The sequence below is a fragment of the Anas platyrhynchos genome, chromosome 15, assembly GCF_047663525.1.
Source record: "Anas platyrhynchos isolate ZD024472 breed Pekin duck chromosome 15, IASCAAS_PekinDuck_T2T, whole genome shotgun sequence".
Taxonomy (NCBI): domain Eukaryota; kingdom Metazoa; phylum Chordata; class Aves; order Anseriformes; family Anatidae; genus Anas; species Anas platyrhynchos.
This window is the reverse complement of record NC_092601.1, coordinates 15,947,977-15,972,561: the sequence shown is the minus strand read 5'-3', so window position 1 is coordinate 15,972,561 and position 24,585 is coordinate 15,947,977. Positions and strand designations below refer to the sequence as shown.

At 39.4% G+C, this 24,585-nt stretch overlaps 1 protein-coding gene across 4 annotated transcripts in view; it reads right to left on the bottom strand.

The window, feature by feature from the left end:
* The window catches only part of SDK1 (sidekick cell adhesion molecule 1), a 393,854-nt gene that overhangs the window by 69,617 nt on the left and 299,652 nt on the right, over window positions 1–24,585 (bottom strand). For all 4 annotated transcript variants that reach the window (XM_038186854.2, XM_072023631.1, XM_038186853.2 and 1 more), the window contains 7 exons: window positions 23,848–23,969; window positions 16,153–16,262; window positions 13,544–13,694; window positions 11,408–11,645; window positions 5,580–5,695; window positions 5,126–5,315; window positions 3,029–3,127 (listed from right to left, as the gene is read on the bottom strand). In XM_038186854.2, coding sequence (XP_038042782.2) covers window positions 3,029–3,127; window positions 5,126–5,315; window positions 5,580–5,695; window positions 11,408–11,645; window positions 13,544–13,694; window positions 16,153–16,262; window positions 23,848–23,969 — 1,026 coding nt within the window. The remainder of the gene's footprint in view (window positions 1–3,028; window positions 3,128–5,125; window positions 5,316–5,579; window positions 5,696–11,407; window positions 11,646–13,543; window positions 13,695–16,152; window positions 16,263–23,847; window positions 23,970–24,585) is intronic.

Genomic DNA, 24,585 nt, shown 5'->3' with positions numbered 1-24,585 from the left:
CCTCCAGGAACATCAGTTTTTCTACTATCAAAAAAACAGAGGAGTGAAAACTGTTGAATGAAGACAATGGATTTCAAAGAAGTGGACTGGGGAAATTGGTAAAGCCCCCTGGGAAGGAATTCTAAGTGAAAAAGGAATTCAGGTTAGCTGACAGTTTTAAAAGAAACAAAAATAAAAGTTCAACTATCCCAATGCAGACAGAAGATGTTAAGAGCCCAGTACGTTTGCATTCAGATCTCACTAATGACCTGAAAATCAGATCTGAATTGTACTAAAAGTTGAAACAGGACAGATTACTAAGGGAGTGTATAAATAGACAGCTCTAGCATGTAGGAACAAAATCAGAACAGCTAAAAGTGCACAGTGAGTTATAACTTAAAGGGCAAAGGCAGTGAGAAAGATTTTAGAAATACATTAGAAATACAAGAAACAGAAGGAGAGGTCAACTACTGGGAATAAAAGATGAACACAAGACAGGTGACACAAAAGAGCAGAAGCCTGATACCTCTGCTGCTTCACTTTCACACAAAACCCGTTGATATTGACTAGATACTTAACACAAATTAAAACTGACAACAATAGAAGTATGGATGTAGGCTAGAATAGAGAATAGGTTAACGAATATTTAGCTAAGCTAGATGTAATCAAGTCAGAAAGGCCTGATGAAATTTGCCCTGCAGTGCTTATATAACTAGCTGGAGCCATCTCTGAATAATTAGTGATTATCTTCAAGAACTTGTGGAGGGCAGGTGACATGCCAGAATATTACCGAAGGGCAAGCAGAGTACCTTATCTTATAAAATGGAGGAAGAAAAAACAAAGGAGTTATGAACAAATTAAGCTAAAGTTTAATACCTAGAAAGATCCTGGATAAAAAAAATTGAGGAAATATATAAACATCCATGAGATAATTAAGTGCCAGGGAACAGCTAATACGTATTTGCCTGGAACAAATAATAAATAACAAATCATTTGTTTTCCATTTTGACAGCGTAATTTGGCCAGGTGGGAAGAGTAGATATGATCCACATTGACTCTAAGTAAGGCTTTACTATGGTTCCACATGGCCCTGTCAAAAGCTAGCTAGAGAAACAGAATTTAAGAAAAATACTGCACATTTTGCCTTGATCACTTAAAAAAAAAAAAAAAAAGTCAAAATGTTGTTAGCAACAGTTTGCTAACACATTGGTAGGGCATATTAAGTAAGGTCTCATGAGAACAAGTCCTGAGTCTGTTTCTGTTCAGTATTTCCATTAGTGACCTGGCTGATGGAATTGCCAGGCTACTTGCAAACTTCAAAAATAAAGCCAAATTGTGAGTAGTTGCAAGCCCTTTAAAGGACAAGACTGTAATTTGAAGTGATCCTGTTAATGAGAAGAGATGGTCTGGAATCAGTAAGATGAAATTCAATAAAAATACATGCAAAGTACTGCACTTACAAAGAAAAAGCTTAATGTACACCTGAAAGAGGGACTGACCTGCAGAAAAGGGGAATAAATTAATAGTGAGCCATAACTTACTTCATCACAACACCAGTGCTGCAAAAAAGTCAATACAGGACCAGGTACCCTGTGATGTGTTACTGGGTATGGAGTGTGCAAGACACAGGAGACAACAGTCTACGTGTTAAATATGACAGTCATGCTAAGGGACACCTTTCACCTTCCCTTCCAGCCCCATACTTGTATGATTTTGTCATCAGTGTTGTGGCACTGACCCAGAATTGAATGAGTGGATGAATTGCACAGGGCACTGTGCAAAGACGAAATAAAAGAGAGTTCTTACTCCACCGAGCTTGCAACTCCAGCAAATAAGGCTGACCAAGTGCAGAAATGGGAGACATTGCAACAGTCCAGAGAGCAAAATATCTTTTGTACTTTCTCATCATTTGTAACAAATGATTTTTTTTCTCCTTAACCACATCCTGTGATTCAAATCCCAGTCTCTACTAAGAGCAAACTTAGATGACACACAGTTCCTTACAAGAAACACAACAAATCAAACCCACAAGACAATCTGGAAGCCAAGCTTCCTTGAGCTGCAGAGAAACCCTGCGTGGATCTGTCTCTGACAACTAAGCGGTGCCAAGTTTCACGCAAACTCTCTTTCTTGTGCTAAGAAGATCCCTGCAGAGGCTGCCTTTGGACCCCATTTGATGATTTCCTTGCAACTTCAGGTGTCAGGATTACCCCCTGAGCACCCCCTGTGAGAAACTACACACCTAAGCAAAGACTCCAGCTTCTTGACTCAGGATCTAAACACAAAGACAGACTAGTCCTTTACTTAAAGGGATATTTAGAGGGATAATCCTTACTCACCTGCTAAGACTATCATAGAATGTGTTGAACATCAGCACAGAACACAGACAACACTACCATGTAAATATTAGCTACATTAATTTAAGAGGCAAGAATAGATTATTACATTGTAAAAGCCTTCAACGTTTTAAAGATAGCTGCTGGTATACTCCTGGTGCAAAGGCAACCCGGGAGTTACAATAGCAGGAAAATAAGAAGGTTTTTCGTGAATACCTCTCATTCCTTGCTGCCCCTGTTTACCTCAATAAAATGCCAAGTGTGAGTTAACTCCTTGCAACCTGAAGGAAGCAGTAAAACAGAAGCACACGTGAAAATGACAAGTTAGGGATGCCTGGCAAAGGCAAGTGGGGGGGAAGGAAGGGAAAAACCAACTCTGTCCTGCTGTTGCTCAACAGGCAGCTTGCCAAACAGCCCAGCCAAGCAGGTTACAAATCCAAATGCAGATAGAAAGAGAGATGACAACTCAAACACAGTGCCATGAATGAAATGCAATTCTGACTCAGGAAAACATGCGCCACGGAGCCTGGCAGAATTTTCCTCCTCACCGCAGGGCACCGTGTCTCTCAGCTGATATACCAGCCTACTTTCTTTTCTTTAGCCATGGATCTGCTTATGTGTGGCTTCTAATCTGATGTGCAAGGGGAAGGAAAACCCAGCAGCCTTTGGTCTCCAGCCCTCTCCTGCCAGCCCTCTTTGCTGCTCCCTCTTACCCAGGATAACTCCGTTGGGCTCCTCCGGCGGCTGCCAAACAATTCGCACCGACGTCAGCCTCACCTCGGGGAACACCAGCCTCACAGGCGGCCCGGGGGCTGGAAAGAGAAACAGAGATCATGCTAGTAGGCATTACATGTCAGGGGAATTACAAGTTTTCTGCTTATTTTACACGGAAGGCAGCCCAAGGTGTAGCTCACCAATAATAAATAGATGGTTAGGAGCGCCCACGTACATACATAACACATTTACTCCGAGGGATCCTGTCCATAGCTGAATGCCTCCAGCACCCACGAGCTCCAAGCACAATACAGAACTAGTACACCCTACTGTGTTTTACTGCACATGTGAAATGAGTTTAGCAGGATGCTCTGACAAATGAGCTTGACTTCTGTGAGTTATCTCCCAGTGGCGTAGTGGGGAGCCCCTGTAAGCCAGCTGCATCGCTGCCTCGTCACCAGATAACCGAGCACATCCCACGAAGCAAGTCACCGAGCTGCCTTTATGGACAGGAGTTGTGTCAGCTTAATCTACTTCACACCTGCTGGAGCTGAATAATATCTCCTCTCTGTGTCATCGGTGCTAGCTTTGAACTGCTTTCTGATTTTACACGTGCATTTTAAACACGTAGGTCTGAGCAGGAGAACCCGAGGCAGGTGAGGTGCACATTAATAAGGATGGCTGGTGGCTGCACTGACCATTCCAGGTTTGCAAGGTGAGGAGATGTTAATTCACACATTTGCATCCACAAAATTTCCCCTTCAGCACAAATTCCACCTGCGTGTTACCCCTGATGATACATTTAATTAAGCTGAGCCCAGAGGAGACACAACATATTTATGTCAGGAGTACGGAGATGGAAGAACAATTTGTATCATTTGCCAACATGCACTTAAGGAGGGAACTGCTATAATGGGGTTATCTTAAACAAACAGTTTTAAATATTTCTCATTAAAGTCTGATACATACAATTCCGTGAGTGCTCTTTTACTCCCTGCAGAGTTCTGCTAACAGCAATTTCTCTTTGTTTCCTTTCAAAGAAAAGCCATGTCACTACAGAGGCTGAATGCTGAGAAAACGGCTAAAAGAAATGCCTGGGAGCTGCTGTCCCCGTTCTGTCCCATTCCTGTCCCTGCATGCTCTCGCATCTTCCCTGCACTCTGCAGAAAATGCCTGGTTAAGCCAGGAGTCTGAATGCACTTCAGCCCAACCAAATAGCCTTAATGAATTTGCTTGTAGATACCAATGTTTATTCCATTTCTACTGGGAACATCTTGACAAACTTGTTTGTTTGTTTTTCTTCACTGGGAGTAATAAACAGAAGCCTCTTGCACAGATACTACCCTTCATAGCAAAAAAGGTAATGAAACTAAAAGCAACTATAGCATCTGCAAAGCAAAAAATGCTCTAAGAGTTGAATTAAATTTCTGTACAACCCCACCAGCAGGAATTCTCTCACCCTGCAGGTGTGTTCAAAGAGAACTGGGGTGAGGAGGGTTGCCCAAGGTTTTTCAGCATATGAAACTGCACTCCAGAGTCCCTGAGCTCATGGGAAGCACTGGAGGGAATTACAAAAGGAAGATGGTATGATCACTTTCCACGGTCAATGCCTTATTCTTTTGGAAAAAAAAAAAAAAAAAAGAGAATGGATTACTGAAGCTGCAAATTCCATATCTCTCCTTCAGTCCAATCAGACCCAGATTTGTTTATTGCTTCCAATTGTAGCACTCTACTTTTTCTTTAGAGCATGATTGAACTTCAATAGACATTTATAATTGGGCTCTATAAATTGTCTTCAATAGAAATTGTCTACATCAAGCTTCAGAGTACAAATAATTTTAGAAGAATTTTTCCTCTTCATTAGCTGTGGGGAAAGAGGAAATGGTGACTATAGTTTTCGATGTTTTTGCCAATTCTCATCCCATGATTGATGGAACAGTTACATTAGGTAAGGATCAAGTCCTTTTAGTTCAAAGTTGAAAAAAAAATCCAAAAAGTCTTAGTGTGGACTATCTTCTACACCTGCATTACTAAAAGAAAATAGTGTTAAAATTTGGATCAAGACAAACCCTTATTTTGGCAACCCGTACACTTACCATCATCCTTGGTTCTTTCTATAACTGGAGGAGAGCTGGGGACTCCATCTCCAATGCGAGTGAACGCCAAGACCTGGATCTCATAGAGCACATATTTCCGCAAGCCAGACAGCAGGCAAGACTGAGTGTGGTTCCCTCTCACTATTTGGCTCTTTGGTTCAGAGTCTAAATCTTTTGCTTTGAAAAGTATCTGTAGAATAAATGCATACGAATATGGAAAGAAAAACATATTACCGAAAGAAGGGTACGCATTTTAGATTCTTCCTTTTCACATGATATAAAATGAGATTAAATTCACCAGTCACCCCTTTCAAAAACAGCATGCTTCCGCTATCTTATCTGGTTGAGTTATGGATAATATTAACATCCCCCAAGTGAACAATAAATTACAAATGCAAAAATGTTCCAGGTAGTGCTTTAAAAATGTAGAAAACATGAAACTCCACTTGCATACCTTGTAACCCAGGACCAGACCATTCTGCTCTGACTCAGGGACTGCGCTCCATGTCAGAAGGATCTGGGTTGAACTCACAGCTTCAGCGGACACATTCTCAGGAGGAGCAGAGGGAACTAGAATCAAACAGCATTACCAACAGCAGAAATAGGTAAAACATTCCAGGTCATTTTGCTCCATTTCCCTATCTGCTTGGGATTGTTTCGGGATCCCTTAGAATACTACTCTAATCCCAAAGGACTCGAATACATTCTGAACAGTCCCTTCTTTTCTAGTTTCATTATACATCATCTTCACATTTCAGCCTACTTAACAATTTCTCACCAGTTTGTCTCAGAAATCACGATGTTTGTAAAGAGCTAAACACTCAACGCTAATCACAGTCTACAGAAGAACAGTAAATATAGACAGACACGAATAAACTTGAGGTTCTATATATTTGCAGTAATTAGAATCAAGTTTAAATTGCTGGACTTCTACAAACGTCTATCTCCTAGCATTTCTTTTCCTTATGCTTCATTTCCCTATGCCAAAAGCTAGAAATCTTTATGAATGAGAGTTTATCTTACAGTATGATCTACTCTATCATGAAGTTTTAAGCCACACTGGCTTCCTATACTATCCAAAAGGAAATTATAGCATCTTGTCTAGCGTTAGCAATAATTCCAACCACTGGACAGCACCCAGACCTCCCAGTTCAGTAAGAAGTGCTTTAACCTCTAAGCCTTTTGATTATGTGATGGTGCTTAACATTTGCAATACATCAATTATAGACAGATACATTAATGCAAGGTGTATTTTCAGGGATTGATATGGTGTAAATGAAAGATATGCCTATTTCATTTATGTTGCAAAATTGGCTCTTATGAAACTAGAAACATTATTAGAACTGATGGCACGGGAACACTGTAATTTTCTCTGACTTGAGAGAGGAGCAAACTTGCATTTTTTCATGCCATTAAAACTCAAGCCACTGCAAAACCACCATACAACTGCAAGCTTTTGTGGGCAAGCTTAATAGCACGCAGTGTTATGCAAGCAAAATTGGAGGCTATTTTTAAGAGTTCACATTTTATGCTGCCCTTTCACATTTTTTTCCTGTGGCATTTCCAACATCTGAAGGGTGCAATCTTTCCTAAAGCGTGATACACCTGTCAGACCTCAAGAGAACACTCACCAAGTTATGTTACACAAGTACTTATGGACAGTAAGGCTTGATTAGGTGCTGAATATATCACAAAAAGGAGCACAAGTCTCTGCCAAAAGTAATGCTGTCCAAATGAAAGAACAGATCAGCTGTTTTGAAGGCTAGCTTCTGAAGCTCCTAGCAACATGAACAAGATAATGAGTATGACACCGGAATTAATATAAATGGGGAAAAAAAAAAGACACTAGTCCTCACCCTTGTGCACTCAAGGTTAACCACAGAGATAGTCATTTCTGAAACAATTTCCCTGTTACCAATTATTTGGGACATGAGGAACAGAGCACCGTCACATGACACTGCAGCAGACTAAAATCCCATTTTTTTTCCCCTCCAACGCTGAAGTGCTCTTCTTTTTTTTTAATCTTCTCCTAGATTTATCCCCCACAAGGATATAATTATGTTAAAGGAAAATAGATTGCCAGGAGCCATGAATGTCTTTGGATAGCTGCCATAACTTTATCTGTAGATCTTCACAAAGAGCTACTCCCACATGAATCACTTCTGGAGAGAGAAAGGGTGGAGGTGGGTCGCAGGAAACCAGAATGCATAGAGGAAAGAAGCCCTTTCCAGCCACATTTATTTTTATTTTATCTGCTTTGAATCCTTTCAAGAGTGAAAGTTCCTTTATTTTACAAATATTTCTTTTTCTCTTTGATCAGCAGCCACGAGATTTCCCGAATTCACAAAAGGTCGAGGCTGTGCCCGGGCTGGCCCTGTGTGCATGCTTTCTTTGAGGTGTGTGTACAATCACGCTGCTGGCAGGGGGACTCTAAAGCTAACAAAGGAGAGAATGGTTTGTTGGAAGATTTATTAGCTCAGACTCCTCCTAATTCCCAGTGACAGAGCAGCTGAATGTCCCCTTTTGCTGGGGAGGGATATAAACCCAACATCTAAATGGCAAAAATACTTGCATTGATCAAGTATTTTGCTCCATGTTAGTTTTCCATTGCTATTCTCATATTGGTGTTGAGAATTTTATTTTAATACGGATGTATGAATTCCAGACCTCTGACTGGTACCATGGATCTTATTGTTGCCTATCTTTTGTCAGGTAATGCAGTTTGATCAGCCATTTAAGAACGAATTGAAATGTAACCTTCATTTCTTTGACCTCCCTACTCTCTTAGGATATCCTGTTTCAAAGTAATTATAGTTTGCTAAGACTGATTAGTGACTTGAGTGAGGCATATAGATCCTTCTGTCCTCTGCAAACTCTGTTCTCTAATGCTGTTTCCTTAACTATTGCACTAAAGACTTAGTTAAAAGCTCCAAAGCAAAGTTCTCATTAGCAACCTACAAGAACAGTGCAGAAGCCAAGCAAGTCTCCATAATATCGCAGAGCTTTAAGGAAATGAACCAGAAAAACTGAAACTAAATGATTAGTTAATCCAGCAAACTGCCAAACTGTACATAAGATGATCAAACACTAGAAATTACAGAGTTTCTGGTACTTTGCACTTGAACTTCAATAAGAAAACAAGTTTTTAAGGTTATCTGTCTTGGCATCCAAGATCGTGCATCTTTCTACAGCTGATATAACCATATTTAATATACAGCAAATGATGCTGTTTTATGTCTCTAACTGGGCCAAAAGCATCTTTCAATAAGACAGTCTGAATTTTGGCTAAGAAAACTAGATGGTATGATACAGTGGTTCTCTCCATAGCAAAAAGCACCATAGCTGGAGCACGCAACCATTTTGTGTATAAAATTAGATACTGCAGGCCACATTCTCAGCTTGTATCAACTGACAAATCTTGCAGTGACATTGGACCACATCTGAATTATCAACTGATGCTTGGTTACACCACGGTAACCGCTTCATGGAAGTCTGTCTCTGACTTTCATCAGAGATTGATCCTTGTGACCATGCTTGTGTAGGAGCTGATTTTGAAGACAACTATACACATTCATGTAGCTGAATACCAGAAAATATGAAGGAACTGGTTAGGTGTATCTGAGATGAACTCTTTGAAAATAAGGTTTGTATTTAAAACAAATCAGCCCTGTCATTGTTGCTCTAATAAATCAGATATCTTCACGTTTTCTTGTTTTTTTTCTATACTATACCTACTACCATATTCAATTCATAGAGTATGAATTCAGCTTGTTATTTTGTACTTATTTTATGCTGTAAAATCAAATACGTTTTTTTTTTTGTTGTTAGAAATTAAATAACACAAAAACAAACAAACAAACAAACAAACAAAAAAAAAACAGATCGATAAAACCTGTCCTGTTTAAAAATCCTAACTCATCCCACTCCATTTTCAGCTGCTTGCATTTTTAACCCAGATTTTCATTTAAGAGCTTCCCAACTTTTTTAAGTCTGGGTAACCAAAACCCACTGCATTATTTATTCTTCCTTTTTCTTTGTTTTAAGATGTTTCAAATTCAAGTGCTCCAGAATCAGGAGAATACCTGTACCAGCCTGCTCCTTTATTGTTAGAGTGTGTGCTTCCTCAGCTATTAGTGATAAGATCTCGTATCACAGTAAAGTTTTATTTTTAATACAGGTTTTGGACTCCAGTGACTGCATGCTCATTAGATAGTATGAGCTAATTTAGTGCCTGGGCTCTAATTTCTGAAGCTCCTTGGATGGTGTAAAACCCAGAATTGAGAGTTCTGTCAACGAACCAGCTTGGACAATGTCACCTCTGGCCCACTGTGAGGGATGTTTAAAATCTGCAGCATCAGTCAAAACCCACTTTCCTAGGACTTTGTATCTATAAAATGGAAAAAGAAATGTTTAGGATACCCGCTTTTGAAGTATTTTGAAAGCCCAGGTGATAAATGTAATTTTTCTCATAACTCAAAAGACAGATGTAAAAAATGTTTTGACCTCTTTTGCCAACTTTTGATAATTTTATTCCTATTTTAACCTTATTCTGTGGTACATGCAGGTTAACTGCTGATTTCCTCTCTCATGCAGATTGCCCACATACCCTGCTTTTTGTATACTGCAAATTAAAAAAGATACATCCAAAAGGCTGAGCCCTGACTTGCTCTATTCAAGAAATCAGATGTTAGTATCAAAGAAAATACATGAAAAAAACAAATGAGTCCTTATGCCTAGATCACAGCTTTGTATTATTTTGATCCTGGTTTCAGTGTGCTTCCTATAATCATTTTCAAGTCAACCTTCTTTTAATACCGCAAGAGAAATGCCAAATACACACATGTAACCTCTGATCTTCAGATGCTGAGCAAGAGCACTATAATCCTAAGGTTTTATGAAATCACTTAATCTTAGTATTTACTACATTTCAAAAGAAGTGTTTGAAGAGTAGTGGAAAGGAGAAAATGGAGCATGTGGTATCTTTTTATTATGATACAAAACACTTCAAAACTATTTTGTCTGGGTCATGCTATCTCTAACTCCAGTACAAACATGCCCTGTTTAAAATACCTCTGGCAATAGCTTTCCAATTACTACTTTCCAAAAAGCAGCACTTTAATGGAAGGGGATGACTTTGTCTGGCCTTCTTCTCAGCTAGTTCAAAGGACAGTTATCTGAACCAGCAGACCAAATCGTGCACTACACACAGTGCTTCCATTTCACGCCAACCAGCACTGTGTGGTACAGAGGGAACACACATGTGCCTGTGTCTGTAAGTGTAGGGTATGCATAATATTAAACTGAAAAGCATTTTTATTAAGAAAAACAAGAAAAAAATAGTAAGAAAAAATATCAGCGTTGGACCATAGGTCACAAAAAGTTTTTATTATATAACTTTTAAAACATAAGTGTCATCCTTTCTTTTAATCATTCACTTGCAATATGAATTTTAATTTATCAGGTGCATGTAGGCAGGTTTGGAAACAGGCTATGTGGAAGCTAACATCTAGAGAGCAGCTTTCCAAGATCTGCTTTACTGTTGCTACTGAGCTAACAATAATTTACTGTTGCCTGAAATTGTGAGTTTGCTTATGGTATTTGAAGTCTCTATGCTAGTATGGATGAATCAGCTAGACAGTACAGTACCCACGCTCTATGTCTACATGAAGGTTATGTCTATATAACCTTGTGTACACAATTTTAGAAGGTAGTTTTGAAAATGTGTCATCAAAAGCTCAGATAATTATCTTATTTCTATGTGGCTAATCAGCTCTCTAAAATAATTTGTGCCCTTTTAGAAATACTTGGAGTTTGAAATTAAATTTCAGATAATCATAACTGCCAGAAAATCTGCCCCATACCAGAAGGAGATAGGGGAAGGGGGAGAATTAGGAGCAATGGAGCTACTAGGGAGGGAGAGGAAGCGTGAGATGGCTGCTCAGTAAGAGAAGGCTGTACACAAGCTTCTCGTTGTGCTACCTGTTATGCTGCCAAACTGGGGCAGGAGTGGGGAGAGGTTGTTTTATTTGCTTTAAATAAACAACCTGCAGGTTTATGCATGAAAACATGGTAGGAGTAAGACAAATAAATAAACAAACTCCCTTAAATGTCTATATGTCTTTTTGCCTTCAGTGCATCTAGAGATTGTTTTTTTTTCCTTTCATTTTTGATTTAATGGATCAACAAGCAAAAAAAAAAAAAAAAAAAAAAAGCTGAACAAAAAGGCATAGAATGCTGAAAATTCTCCAGCATGTCCTTCACAGACACAGTGCTTTGACTTACCAGACTCCCGTGTACGACCTCTCACTACTTCACTCCATGGTCCTGCCCCAATGGCATTGAAAGCCTGGATCTGCAGTTCATACTCCGTCCACTCCTCCAGATCTTCGATCGTGTACTCTCTCTCCAGTCGGTTGTTAATAACCTTCATCAGGGTGGGAGATTGCAAATCCGCACGCCAGAACTTTATCCTGTACCCCACCGATTCTGGATTGCCATTATACTGTGTGTCAGGGAGGGGCTGCCAGAGAAAAAGACAAAGAAAAGCACAATATTACTACGCAGGACACACTGCCAGGGCTTTCCATGCTGTACACCGAGGCTGTCTAAGCTCGTATAAGGCCACAGGAAGGCAAAAGAGAAAGGGGGATTAATTTCTAGGGTTATTTATCTTTCATTTCTCTAATTTCTGTGTTGCTTGAAATTTTCTTTTAATTTTTACCTTTATTTTGTACCACATAGATTTGCTGACAGAACTGTGCCACTTGCTGTGGGTGTATCAACAGAGATGATACCAACAGAATATATTCAGGACTTTGTGATTAATTATGGAAATGAATGATAAATTGCTGGAGCATGTGACAAATTCATTTATCGTATTTTTTAAAAAACTTTTTTACTGACTCTCTCCCTATTCATTTATCAGCAGAGATTTATTCCAGTATTCTAACTCCTCAAGCAATTTGGGAGATTAAAATATGAAATAATTAGCCTACTTCATGAAGTTTCAAGTTTCTCCTCATAAAACTAACTACACGATGCCACGGATGGCTGAGATTCAGTTCTGATTCACTGGCAAAGTTTGATATACATTAACATTTCACAGCTTAGAAGACTATATCCCGCAGGCAAGCAGGGCTAAAAATGTGACCCTTATTCTGTTGGAAGGAAGGAATTCCCAGCTCCCAGAGGGACACAGATTCACCTGTAGGTCTTGAAAAAAAGAGATTAAACACTTTCAAATGCTGATGTTATCAAGCATGAAAAAGGTATGCCAGGGCATTTTTAGCTGTGGCTGTTGCTCCTTCTGAACCTTGCACAGTTGGACTCACGAAAACCAGGCTCCCAGATAGTGCAGCATGGAAACACAATCTTAAAAGTTTTTAAAAGTCTCTAAAACAACTTTGAGTTAATTTTGTTGTAAGACGTGTAGGTCTGGCTATAGTACCAAAGGTTTAACAATGTGGGCACGTTATTCACACAGTAAAGCCATGAAGGAGTTACGTGGGTCCTATCAAATGAACTGCAAAGGCTTTTCTACACAACCTGAGGTGATGCCTTCGTGTTTGATGTTTTGGGCTTTCAAGATTCAGAACTAGCTCCTGTTCCATTGACAAATTAGAATTATTCCTGGCTGATGGGAGAAATCCCCTCCTGTTTCTGTAGCCTGATTTTGACTTCTAGTCGTAATGAGTTTATGCATGGAAAAGCTAACGTTTGGGCAAAAGGAAGCCTGTGCTTCATCAGCTTCACACCACAGTAACCCCAGCGGAAAATCCGACCTAACAGGCGAGAAGAAAAACCATTCTGGAGCAGGTTAATTGCCAAACAAGTCCCAGTGTGGCCACCCTACAGGTAAGTGAGACAGTCAAAGGGGCACAGCAGCGTCATCAATCACTGCATCTTTGCAATTAATCAGTTGTGTCTACGCTTTATCACATAACTCCATAGCCTTTCACATAAATATCTTCCTACAGGAGCGTAACATGCAAACTTTGCTGTCTTTGAACCGCAGCGATTCAGTACGGGCAGGATGACTGTCAATGGCCTGTGTGTACCTTCTGGGGGCTGTTTTATACAGAGCAAACAACTGAGCCCTAGGAAACTGCAAATTGGCTCCAGTATTATATTTCTGTCCCACATGTTGACCCAGACTGTGGAACTAGAGTCTCAAAAGCCGAGGCTTTACACACAGGCATATATTCCCCTGATGAAGTGGCAGAGGCAGTGGCAGTAGGCAATTTAAGTGATTAATAAGGCACTTAAGGTAAGTCTCAGATTTCCGAGTATTCTGAAAAAGGAAATCATTTTGCCGTCACTCCTTATGCCAAACGCAAGGAAAAAAATAGCATCGCTGAGCTGGGGACCGCCTCCTCGCCTCGGGTGCTGGCACCCCCCCATCACCACTCGATGGCTCACCACCCAGCGCATCCACAGGCTGGTCTCACTCGCCGTGCGCACGGTCACGCTCCCAGGGGCGACGTCCGGAGGAGCCTGCAGCGTCTGGATAACCCGCGAGGGCTGGCTCAGAGGGCTGGGGCCCACCACGTTCACCTGCCTCATCCGGAACCTGCAGCAGAAGGACGAGGCTCAACGAGAGGCACCTCGTGTTCCCGAACACCCAAAGGGTGGGAAAACATGAACGGGGTCTCTCTAAATGTTCTGCAAAGGTCATCGCGTGTAGGTCCCTTTTGTATTCATTGCTGAATGGCTGATGGTAACCGTTTTCTGATCCTCTCAGGTATTTAAAAAAATGAAAACGAGATTAGCTTAGGTTCTATTAGAAACTTAGGTATTTGTGTGAGAAATTCACGTTAATTATGCTAAGTCTGATGAGCTTATGCTAGCTGTAAGTGATTTTCTCTTGCAGCACTTGCACAATACAACCAGAAAGGTATTAAAATATCAAACTTCAGATATTCTCATTCCCTGTCAATATAAAAAATATTCCGGTGATAACATTTCCCCTCAATTACTGGTTGAAAGAAGCTGATTTATCCCCATGCTGCATTTTCAGGTTTCCTGCACAAGTAAGATTAAGTTATTTAATATGGATATGGTTCTTTAAAAAATAACCTGTCTGCTTGAAACCATCTCTTCTACAATAGAAATCCCTACTGGGTCAGAAGAGATTTAGAGAAATCTTTTTTTCAGGAAGCACCAAATAATTAAGACGTGCTGTACATTTCAGATACTCTCACCCATCATAAACACAAGAAGGTACTGCAATTAGAGGCATCCAGCACTTGCACATAAATACATGACCTGCTCATACTAAACAATTCAATTTTGGACCTAATGACTGAACTTGGGGAAAGGGTGAGCTAGTCAACATAGCTGTGTTTACTTATCTTCCCTGATCTCCTTGGAAAATGCATTAAAGGAAACACATTAAACAAATACTGTCCTTGATTCTAGTGTCAAACCTTGGCACAAAATATAGAAAAGAGGCTGGCCGATAAAGATGTGGTCTGATAATTAGCTTTCATGATTTATTTCCTAAGTAGGTAATAAGTAAAGCTGACTAGAGAACAACAAATCCATTTGGCGACAACACTCGAGGTTTAAAAAAAATTACATAAAATTGTTCTAGACAAACAAAATAAAAAAGCTCATCTTTGTGAGAGAAAATAGGTAAAATTCAAGGAGCTGCTTTAGTGTACAAATGATGATAAAGAAAATCAGAGGGATCAGGGGTCACTCTAATATTCAGTAAGTATGTAAGGAAAATGAGTGTGATGCTCCAGAGAGAGAAAAGAGATGTAGCAGCAAAATAAACCAGAAAGTTCGATAGAAAAATGTGTGTATATCTATCTATATCCCAAACTCATCATACACTTTGTTATTATTTGTTAGCCCTAAGACAGTTCTCAATGCCTCTGGTATGTGTGTAAGTGATACTTTGCATGGACACTGAACACTGAGCTCTGGTACAATCTGCACTTTACTATCACCTATGCCTCTTCAGCTTTAAAGATCTACCATTTTGGAGAGCAAAGTCTTTTCAACCTAGGTCATTTTTCTAAACTTCTGTACGAGATATCTCTGCCCATGTACCAAAGTTCAGAAAGAGCTTTTATTTGAAATAAAAAAAAAAAAAAGGATAAAAAATAAAGTACTTTAACAAAAGGGTGAGGTGTAGGACACTTCAGTGGAGAGTTTGTGTGAAACTCTCCAGTATGTTTCTGGGCTTTTGACTAAGGGAAGAAGACTAGTGGTGTACCAATTAGTTTAAAATGATACAAACTTTACTTTGGTTTTATCTAATACTAGCTCTCTACAGCACATGGGATAGCTAACTGGCCTTTCAGCCATGGGAAAATGTGGAAAGCTTCTTGTAAGTTGATTTAACACTTGTCACTATACCTCCTTGCCAACGAGACTTTATGTTAGCAAGCTATTTCATAAAGTATTTTTGTTAGGATTGAATATCTCAAATTCTCAAACCTTATCTATACTAAGGCAATGCATCACTTACATTGCATTGATTTAAAAATCAATCTCATTTAACAGGGGTGCACCCATAACGTAGATGCACTTCAATCAGCTTAAGCCTTGCATATATCTATTAAGTTTAATTTGGGAAATTCTTATAAACAAAGGCTTCATCTAATTGATGTTACCAAATTAAGCTAAATCAATAAAATGATGTTTGAACTGATGTAAATATGTAATTACAAGTTTGCACCAGTTTAACTACAATTGATTTGTCACTGATTGATGTTACACTGGTGCGCCCTTTAGCTGAGAGAAGTCACAGGAAATCAGTTACTCATAATACCATTTCACTTTGCGCTTGTCTTCCCTTTTAAATGTTATGAACTATATTGCATGCAAATTATAATTAACAGTATCAGACAAACAATTTTAAGTATAAACTGTGGAAACAGTGAACCTTTTCCCTTTTGTTCGGATAACAAAATACAGCCAGCTGTTACTGATTAGGAAAGCTGTTCCATGATGCAATTAACTTTTTTTTTCCTCTTTTTTTTCCCCCCACACTGCAGCTAATTACCTGCTGTTCTTACCTGTAATGAGTGTAAGGAGTAAGGTTTGGTACCTCCAGCATCTGAGCATCAGGTTCATTCTCCACCTCATGGAGATTCACCCACTCTTCTTCGTCACCTAGTACACCAACCTGTATAAAGAAAAGGTAAGAACAAATATAAAGCAGACTATACGTGTCTGTGTTGCATACCTATGGGTGTGTGTGTATATATATACATGTGTATATATATATATGTAATTTCACATACCCAATTTTGCAATTTGTGCCACTCTGTGCAATGGAAGGACAAATACTTCTAAACATGTGATATCCATTTAATAATTATTTTCACATAACAAGACATTAGTTATTTGTAAGGCAACAGCATAGCCAAGTTAGCCAACTTGTACCTAATTGGTACTTCACCGGGATTCTCTGATAGGATCTATTCCAGAAAAACACCATGAGAGCTATTACCCCATTCAATCTCACTGCCGCAATACAAAAATATTAAGGAGTAATATAACAAAATGAAAAATAGCCTTGATAATAACTTACATGAACTGATGCATACTAAGTAAGTCTCAATGGAGGTAAAATGCTACACAAATGAAGACAAAGAAACAAGAACAAAGTCAAAGAACAAAAGTGTTTTAACCTCATCTACTGGGCTGCACTTAGACCAGGCTCTTCCACATTCAGAGCTTTGTAATAATTAATCACAGCACCGCTGAGAATCAGCCCAACACGTCCCTCAGCTACAGCGCTGTTAGAAGGGACAGAAGGGTGATGGGAGCCAAAAGCATTACTTTCCGTATAGATTTTTGGAGATGATATGAAGATGAATGAGGACTTTAGAAGGAAATCAACAAGACACGAGAGGAAGGCCAGCCTGAAATGGGACCCTGGTAGGCGGCAGGAAGAGCAGGCAGGGCTGTGTGCTTAAGAGCCATAGAAGGAGATGTAAGAGAGGTGGTAGATGTCTGAACTTCACATTGGAGATTCACAAATGTAGAAATACAGAGGACCTTAGACGATACTCCCTGCTATAATTGCCTAGCACCATGCACTTTTTTACTCATATGCTTCAGCCCTGCCACAATGAAAGAGGGTCTTTGCTTCAATTCAATGAAGGAGTAATGTTCTTATCACTCTGTTCTTTCACTACAGCTCCAGGAAGATCCCACTTCATCAAGATTTAAGAACATAAAAAATATCCTTTGGGGTAGAACAAGTAGACCAGGAAGAACAAGTAGACCATTTCAGCTCCAACACAGCAGCAGCAAGTAGCATTTTGTGAGAGCTGCAATCCTGGCCATAGCTGTCGTCAGTTCCCTCACCCTGCCCTGGTATCCACAATTCTGGGTTGAGGGATATTAGAGGTACATATGCAGCTATTCCCTTTAGTATCTATTTATGGACTACACGTCCATTAAGGTGACTAATCCTTTTTTAACCTTCTGACACTATCTACTTCCACAGCCTGCTGTGGCAACAAATTTCAGAAGCTCAAGACCCAGTGTGTAAAGAGCTACTCTCTTTAATCTTTTTTAAATAGATCCCTACAAGCTCTGTACACTAGCTACAGCCATTGACACTGTCAAGGCACTTGATAGGCAACATAGCCCAAAGTATCTAGCAAATCCCAAGTATTTTGAACAGAAAATGAGGTTTCTTTCACTCTTTCTTTCTTTCCCCTACAGGAGAAGCCGCCTGATTTATTTATAGATGTTTTAGTTCTTTGCTCACTCAGGAGTTGATGTGCTGCATATTTATGTTTGTGCATGAAGAAATGACACAAGGAAAATTAGGCCAAAGAAATAAGTTCTGCATTGCACAGCAAAAGGAAGCCTCTGTGATCTTCCTAGCAGAGGACTCCTTTCATGGAGGAACGTGGTTGCAAAGGTGTTGGTGGGTCTTTCAGTCTCGATGGGTATCACAGACACTGCTAAACACCAAAGATCTTATAATCTACACTGACATTTATTTTATGGGCCTTTGAAATTCCCAGTCCCAACTGTGCTCCAGAAATTCTACTGAAGTTCATGGATAGAGAAGCTTAAAGGAAGCATCTTGAGACAGGTCCGCATGGTAAAACAGAACAGACCTAAACGCAACACCGAGACCAAAGAGATGATAGAGATGTCTTTTTTTAAAAAAAAAAAAAAAAACAACAAAACAAAACACTTTTTTTTTTAAAAAAAAAAAGCTACATGAACAAAGAAAGGAATAGAGAGTTCATTTTAGTCACGGAAACACAGAACACTGTTTATTAAAAGAGTTTCTGATTAATTTTGTAGAATGCTTATTTTTACAAAATTCCTTGCTCTTAACAGTATCTCCTCAAAGTGCCGCAGTAATTGTATAGCAACAATTCAGTGTTTTGGAGACCGCAAATAATCTCCAGTAGTGAGTTAGAGTCTTCTTTTTATATTCCAAGAACAATAAGAGCTTTTAAAATATTTCTTGCATAGGGAAAAAAAAAAGACCAAAAAGACCACAGGTTTCGATCATTATGCAGCAGCAGGCAGGTCATTAATACACATTAAGGACCACATGGTTCAGACCCAGAGGCCCACAGGGCTGAGAACAATTGACATTGACTCAAGCTTGAGAGGTGTCCAAAACCCCTGCCTGTTTTGCAGATATGCATTTACCAGCTGGCTGCAAAGGTGAAAATATTAAGGATCTTTTACTGATTGAGAGCTGGTGAAAGCTTTTATGCTCACAGGACTATGGCAAGCTCCCCAGAGGCTATCCCAGGAGATAGCTTTCTAATTTTAAATGCATTCCCTGCTAGGAAGGATGGGTGTAGCCTACAAGGAAATGGCAGATGCCAACCAAGCCCGCTATACTGATTGTCTCTGAGCTCAGGAGCCAGCTGGCAACAGGTGGCCACTACTTGGTTCAGGAGCTGGGGGACCCTGGGCAAAGCAGCAGCACAGACAATCCCAATTAACCTCTTGCAGACTCCTTCTCTGCTGAAAGGCAGTGATAGAGAGGGAGCAGGAGAAATCAAGCACAGGCATATTTCTGTAATTCAGGAAAAACAAAACAAAACAAAAAACTTTTAAAAACAAATAGTTCAGGAGCTTGCTTTATTTAGAATAATACCTGGTAATTCTCCAGGATCTGCAGTCAGCATTTGGGCCATTCTGCTAGTGAAATCAGTAGCACATTTAAGATTGTCCTGCTTTTGTGGGGATTTTTTTTCCAAAGCAGGAAGACTGGAGGGTGAACAGCTCTAGGGGAGCTTGGTAAACAGCCTGGGGACTTCTGCATGACTTCTGCCTCATGAGGCCATGCGATTCTAGGTCACTGTTACTCAATGCAAGTTTCACTTACTCAATTATCTCAGAAATGAGTCTTGGAACAGAACTTTCTGTGATGGACTCCTGTATTTTTAATGTCTGCAAGATCTATAGTAGGTTCCGAGTTTCAGGCTCTTGAAGGAAAAGGAAATTATTTTTCCTGAAAAACTCTGATGGTAGATCAGAGGAAACGTATCCGTTTCAAAAATCAGAGTACAAAGGGATTCCCATGAGGCAAAAAGAACTGTGAGAAATGGTTAGGATAAGAGTCCTACAGGGGGCCAGAGAGTCCACTGTGAGCCAGCCAGCATTACATAAAGTTAATTTGGAGGCTTATTTCTCATTGTTGTTTTTTGGATAACAGTAAATGCAAAGTTCAGAAAAGGATTATGTTTGTGACAGGTGCACATGTATTCGTCTGTGCATTGTTTTAGGAGGCAGATGAGAACACCAACTGCTTTGCTGTTGCCATCAGCATAAAAACTCCTTAAGAAATGCACTCTGCATCTTAACAGTTCTCAATATAATAGGGCCGTGATCCCCAGGAGGTCTGCGGGGACTGCCACAATTAAAATACCTACATCCGCCAAGTCACTTCATATGATTCTCCGTAACTATCAGCCATCACAAGCTGGCACATATATATTTCCATCTCTAGGCTGTTCCCAAGGCATTATGTTCAATAAAAGGGCACATTCATTTATTATTACAGAAACGAGACAGTAAAAAACAATATTGGAAATGATGTCAGACCCCCTTACTTTTCTAGGCATTAGTTTCTCCATTTCTAAATGGAAAATTTTACATATCTTATCAATTGACTTAACATTGTCTGATGGATACTATGTGAGTGAAGTTGCAGAATTTTGACTTAAAAAAATCAAAAACAAAATTTGGAATGTAAAATCATTTGCTACTTTTTTTTTTTTTTTTTTTTTGACAGTGATGCTACCAAAATTGTGAACAGTTATTAAGAACTAACTGCAGGATTGGGAAACACAATGTTTCTGTACATTATAGAGGTACCTTGTGTTCCACTATAGTTCAAGATATGTCAGAGTTTTCATTATAGAGGTCTATAACTCAGGTATTTGAAGTCACTTTGGGAGAAATTCGGTTCACAGGATGTCAGCCTGGGTGCAATTTTTTTTCTTACAAAATCCTTAAATCGATTCACCCATTTTTGATTTAAAGATTGGCAAAGGCATAAAATTGTCAGAGTTTCAGACACTTTATTTGCCAGCTCTGAAGTGAAAACGACACCAAGAGAATCACCTCATACAATGGATGAATCCTATCTGGGTCACTGACTTAACCCACAAAACCAGAAAATTCATGGCTAAAGTTACAGATGTCCCAGCTCATGGTTTTACAAGAGAATACAGTGAGAATACTTTAAAGGTTTTACTACTTTGAAACTTCCCTTTCCATTTCTGCTGCTGCTCACAATAATATTCAAAGGAAATCTTTCTCAAAACAGCAGAAAGGCTTTAAGCAAAAACTCTACATTAGTCCATATACTCATTAATTAACGTTAACCAGAAAACAAATCAAACTTGGCAGAAGTTAGTCAGCTTCTCTAATCAGCCCATAGAAAGCTAAAAGATATGGACTACCTACCAAGGCACAGTTACAAAACATTTATATAATCTCACAACTAAACCACAAGAAAAATATGCTGAAAGTGGGTTGCAGCACAGACAGAGTGCAAATATGAAACCATGTGAACACTAGCAGGGATTCATACTCATTTGTGGTTGCAAATTACCAGAAAAATATGTCCACAATAACTCGTCAAACTGCATCTGAGTTCAGGATGATTGGTGGCAATAAGAAGAACTTACTGAAATTCTTTCGGGATGAACATGTAACTCATGCCAATCCCACAAGACAGTTACTGCTGGACCTTCTGAGCAAGTTTCTGCAAAACCTTTACAATACATTAGACCCTCTTTTTCTGTAGATTTTACTGTATGTAATGGAAGAGCAATTTTAGAAACACTTTTAAAATGGCATTGGTATTTTTATTTAGCAGTTTGGAAATCCACTTTGCTACAGTTCTCTCAGTCTAGATGCAAAGATGGAGAAGAAACTGCTGCTGATTTTTTTTTTTAAATTTTATTTTAAGAAATCCTTCCAGAAGTACAGAAAGGAGATTTACCAGAAACACAGAAATGAGATTTTCAACACTTGGTATTTCAGTATCTAGTAGCAATAAACTCTTAAAGACCTAATTTTCCTTCTTATGTTCGCTGACATAACTGAGAATTAGTTCCACAGTGGATCCCATGAATTTACACCCCAGCACAAAAAGCAGAAGCCAAGGCCAGATGTACAAATTTTCACACAAACTGGAATTCCCAGCTGTGTTTTCATACAAATTATTCATGAAGTATTGGATTTCAAAAATGGCACTTAGCCAAAATGGAAAATTTGGAAGACTTTCTAAACCTGTCCTCATCAACAAAACCTCATGCCACATGAAGGAAGAAAAACATGTTGGTGGCAGTGTGTAGATGTGTGTGTGTAACTTCTAAACTTCTGTTTAGAAAATACTGTGGGTAGGTTGGGTATAACCACTGCCCTTCAGCATAACACAGTCCCCAGGAACAATTATGGTAATTTGTGCTAAAATACAGATGATGCAACAGTAGTCTGCATCACGGCACAGAGGTACCTTTGCTTAGAACAAACGTAAGTGGAAGGTCTAAGTGAACAATGGGGTTTCACTGGAAGCTGTTTTGTGAACACTTGTGTGTCTCTGAAAGGTAAAGCATAAAAAAACATGAAGTCCAGGTCCATGGCAGCTTAGATCCAAGCCAGGATGTGGGCATTCCTGCCCTCATCTCTGATCCCACCACCGTGTTCTCATCTCCTCCCCTACAGTGATGCTCTTCTGATCACACACAAATCCTGAGTGGAGTCGAACTGTCTGAAAGTCATTTGTTCTTGGCTGGATCACGTCCTGTAGCAGCTCGGGATATGGCTGCACCAGAACTGGTGCAGGCAGAAGCTAAACAAGAGAAAGTCTTGCTGGGAGTGATGAGGATGACAAAAGAGAGCAGGACAACAAGACCTCCTGGTCTACACTGGCTAAAGGTGCTGTGAAATTGCACTTTGAGAGAGAAGTTTAAGTTGGAATGCTGGCAGAAAAGGGCTGTGAACAAAGGATTATATGCGGCTGTCATCCTGGAAACAGGATTTGCTATATCCGTAAGGAATCATCAATTTCTTTGCATAACTGAAAAGATTTTTTGTTAATCATGTGAGCAAGATTTTTTTTTTCCAAGTATTAAATCCAATTGGAACAACATTTCTTGCTGTGCCAAAGCTGAACAGTGAGGTATAGTACAGGAGAAACTTGCCGGGAGAGCTGTGGTGAAAAGCATGACAGACTCTGCTGTGATTTTGGCTGTGCCCCTTCCCCATATGGAGCAAATATTGGTGGACGCAAGATCTATAAGAACCACCAGTCTTTTAACTTTACTAGGGATGCATAGGATGTTATGGTGTTTGTGCACAGGAGAGATCCTCCCTTCTTCCCTCCCTGCACACCAAGAACCCTTCAACCACTATCTGCACTTGGGGCACTTCAAGGATGCAGATGAACCTCATGGTAATTATTATTGCAGTTTTCAAGTACTCAAATATATTTCATTTCAGTGGCTTTCTGCAACTCGTGATTACAGAATTAACAAATTCCAAGCCATATCAATGTGGTGCTCCAGCACAAAAATGTTTCTCAGAATGTGCCAAGCCACCATATTATAGGATTTAAGTGTTTAATTTTGTAATATGTGATCGTGTGTATGTAAATTGTACAAAATGTACCAACTTGTTCACAACAGTCTCATTACCAAGTGAAGTGATTGTATCAACATGTCTAATTGGTGACGATGATTTAAGAAGTCCAACATTTGGTCTTAAAAACAGATTATATTATTTATAAAGATCTGTGGGTGGAAAGGAAGAAGCAAAGCTCATCTGTCACAAGAACAAATGAGGAATATATAACTACTCCAAGGCATAATGACAGCAGAAAGAGGGATATTGTTTAAAGCCGATGAAGAGAATTCATCCTATTCATATCTAAAGACCTGGATAGAAAACCTCAGTATATTTCATTACAAGACAGCACAAATGCACTCAGTGTCATGAATAATGGTATCTTTACTGTTCGGGTGCAATTCTTCCTGTACTTCTGCTCTATGTGATAATAATTTTAGTTTGCATCTGGTTTGAAAACACACCTAACAGAACCTAAACTCAGGTTTCAAACCAGATGCAAACTAAAATTATTATCACATAGAGCATCATTGCATTGATGCAATTAAACAAAAACTGTAATCCAAACAGAAATTCACTACTTGGACCCTTTTCAACTCCTCAGAAACTTCATTAGGCGCCTTTCATCAGGGACATACCTGGCCTTCAACTATCCATTTGCAGATGGAGGTTTTGCCGTCATAACCTGGCCGGAATTGAAGTGTAGCAGAGCGAGGGCTGATGTTAGAGATCACCAGGTTGGACGGAGCACCTGGAAGTTCTGCAAAAAAGAGAAATAAATACACATGAGTGGTGGAAATGCTCTTGGTAATAAGGCCCTATAATACAGGCTGACGTTCAGTGTTTCAGCATATAAAGTACCTTTGCACCGATTACTATAGATGAAATATTGTGGGGTTTTTCTTTCCTTCCTTTTTTTTTTTTTTTTTTTTTTTTGGCAGAGTATTAAATAAAGCACTACTATTTCTGCTGCTCTGAGCACGCACCACATTTTACAGATAAAAAGAGAAGAAAGCCCCTCTACAGAATTACAGCTACTATTTTAGAGAAGTTGAGTAACAGACAAGGCGTGGTGGCACGGGGGAAAGGTACTTCCCAGCTCCAGATCTGTCAGTCACTTGTCAAGTCACCTAGTTCCTCTGCACTTCTGTTTCTGTAGAATTAAAATGGCAATAATACTTACTTCTTATGGTTAACACAGCTTTAATATGTTAACAACTGAAAAAGACTCGAGTTTTCAGGTAGGGTAAGGGGAAGACTTTATGCTTCTCATACTGACCTGTAATAGGTGGGTGTTAGGAGCTATTTCTGATGGCTGAATAGAGCTAAAATATATATATTATAATGTCTATTGTCAATAAGGAGGGTGACCTTCC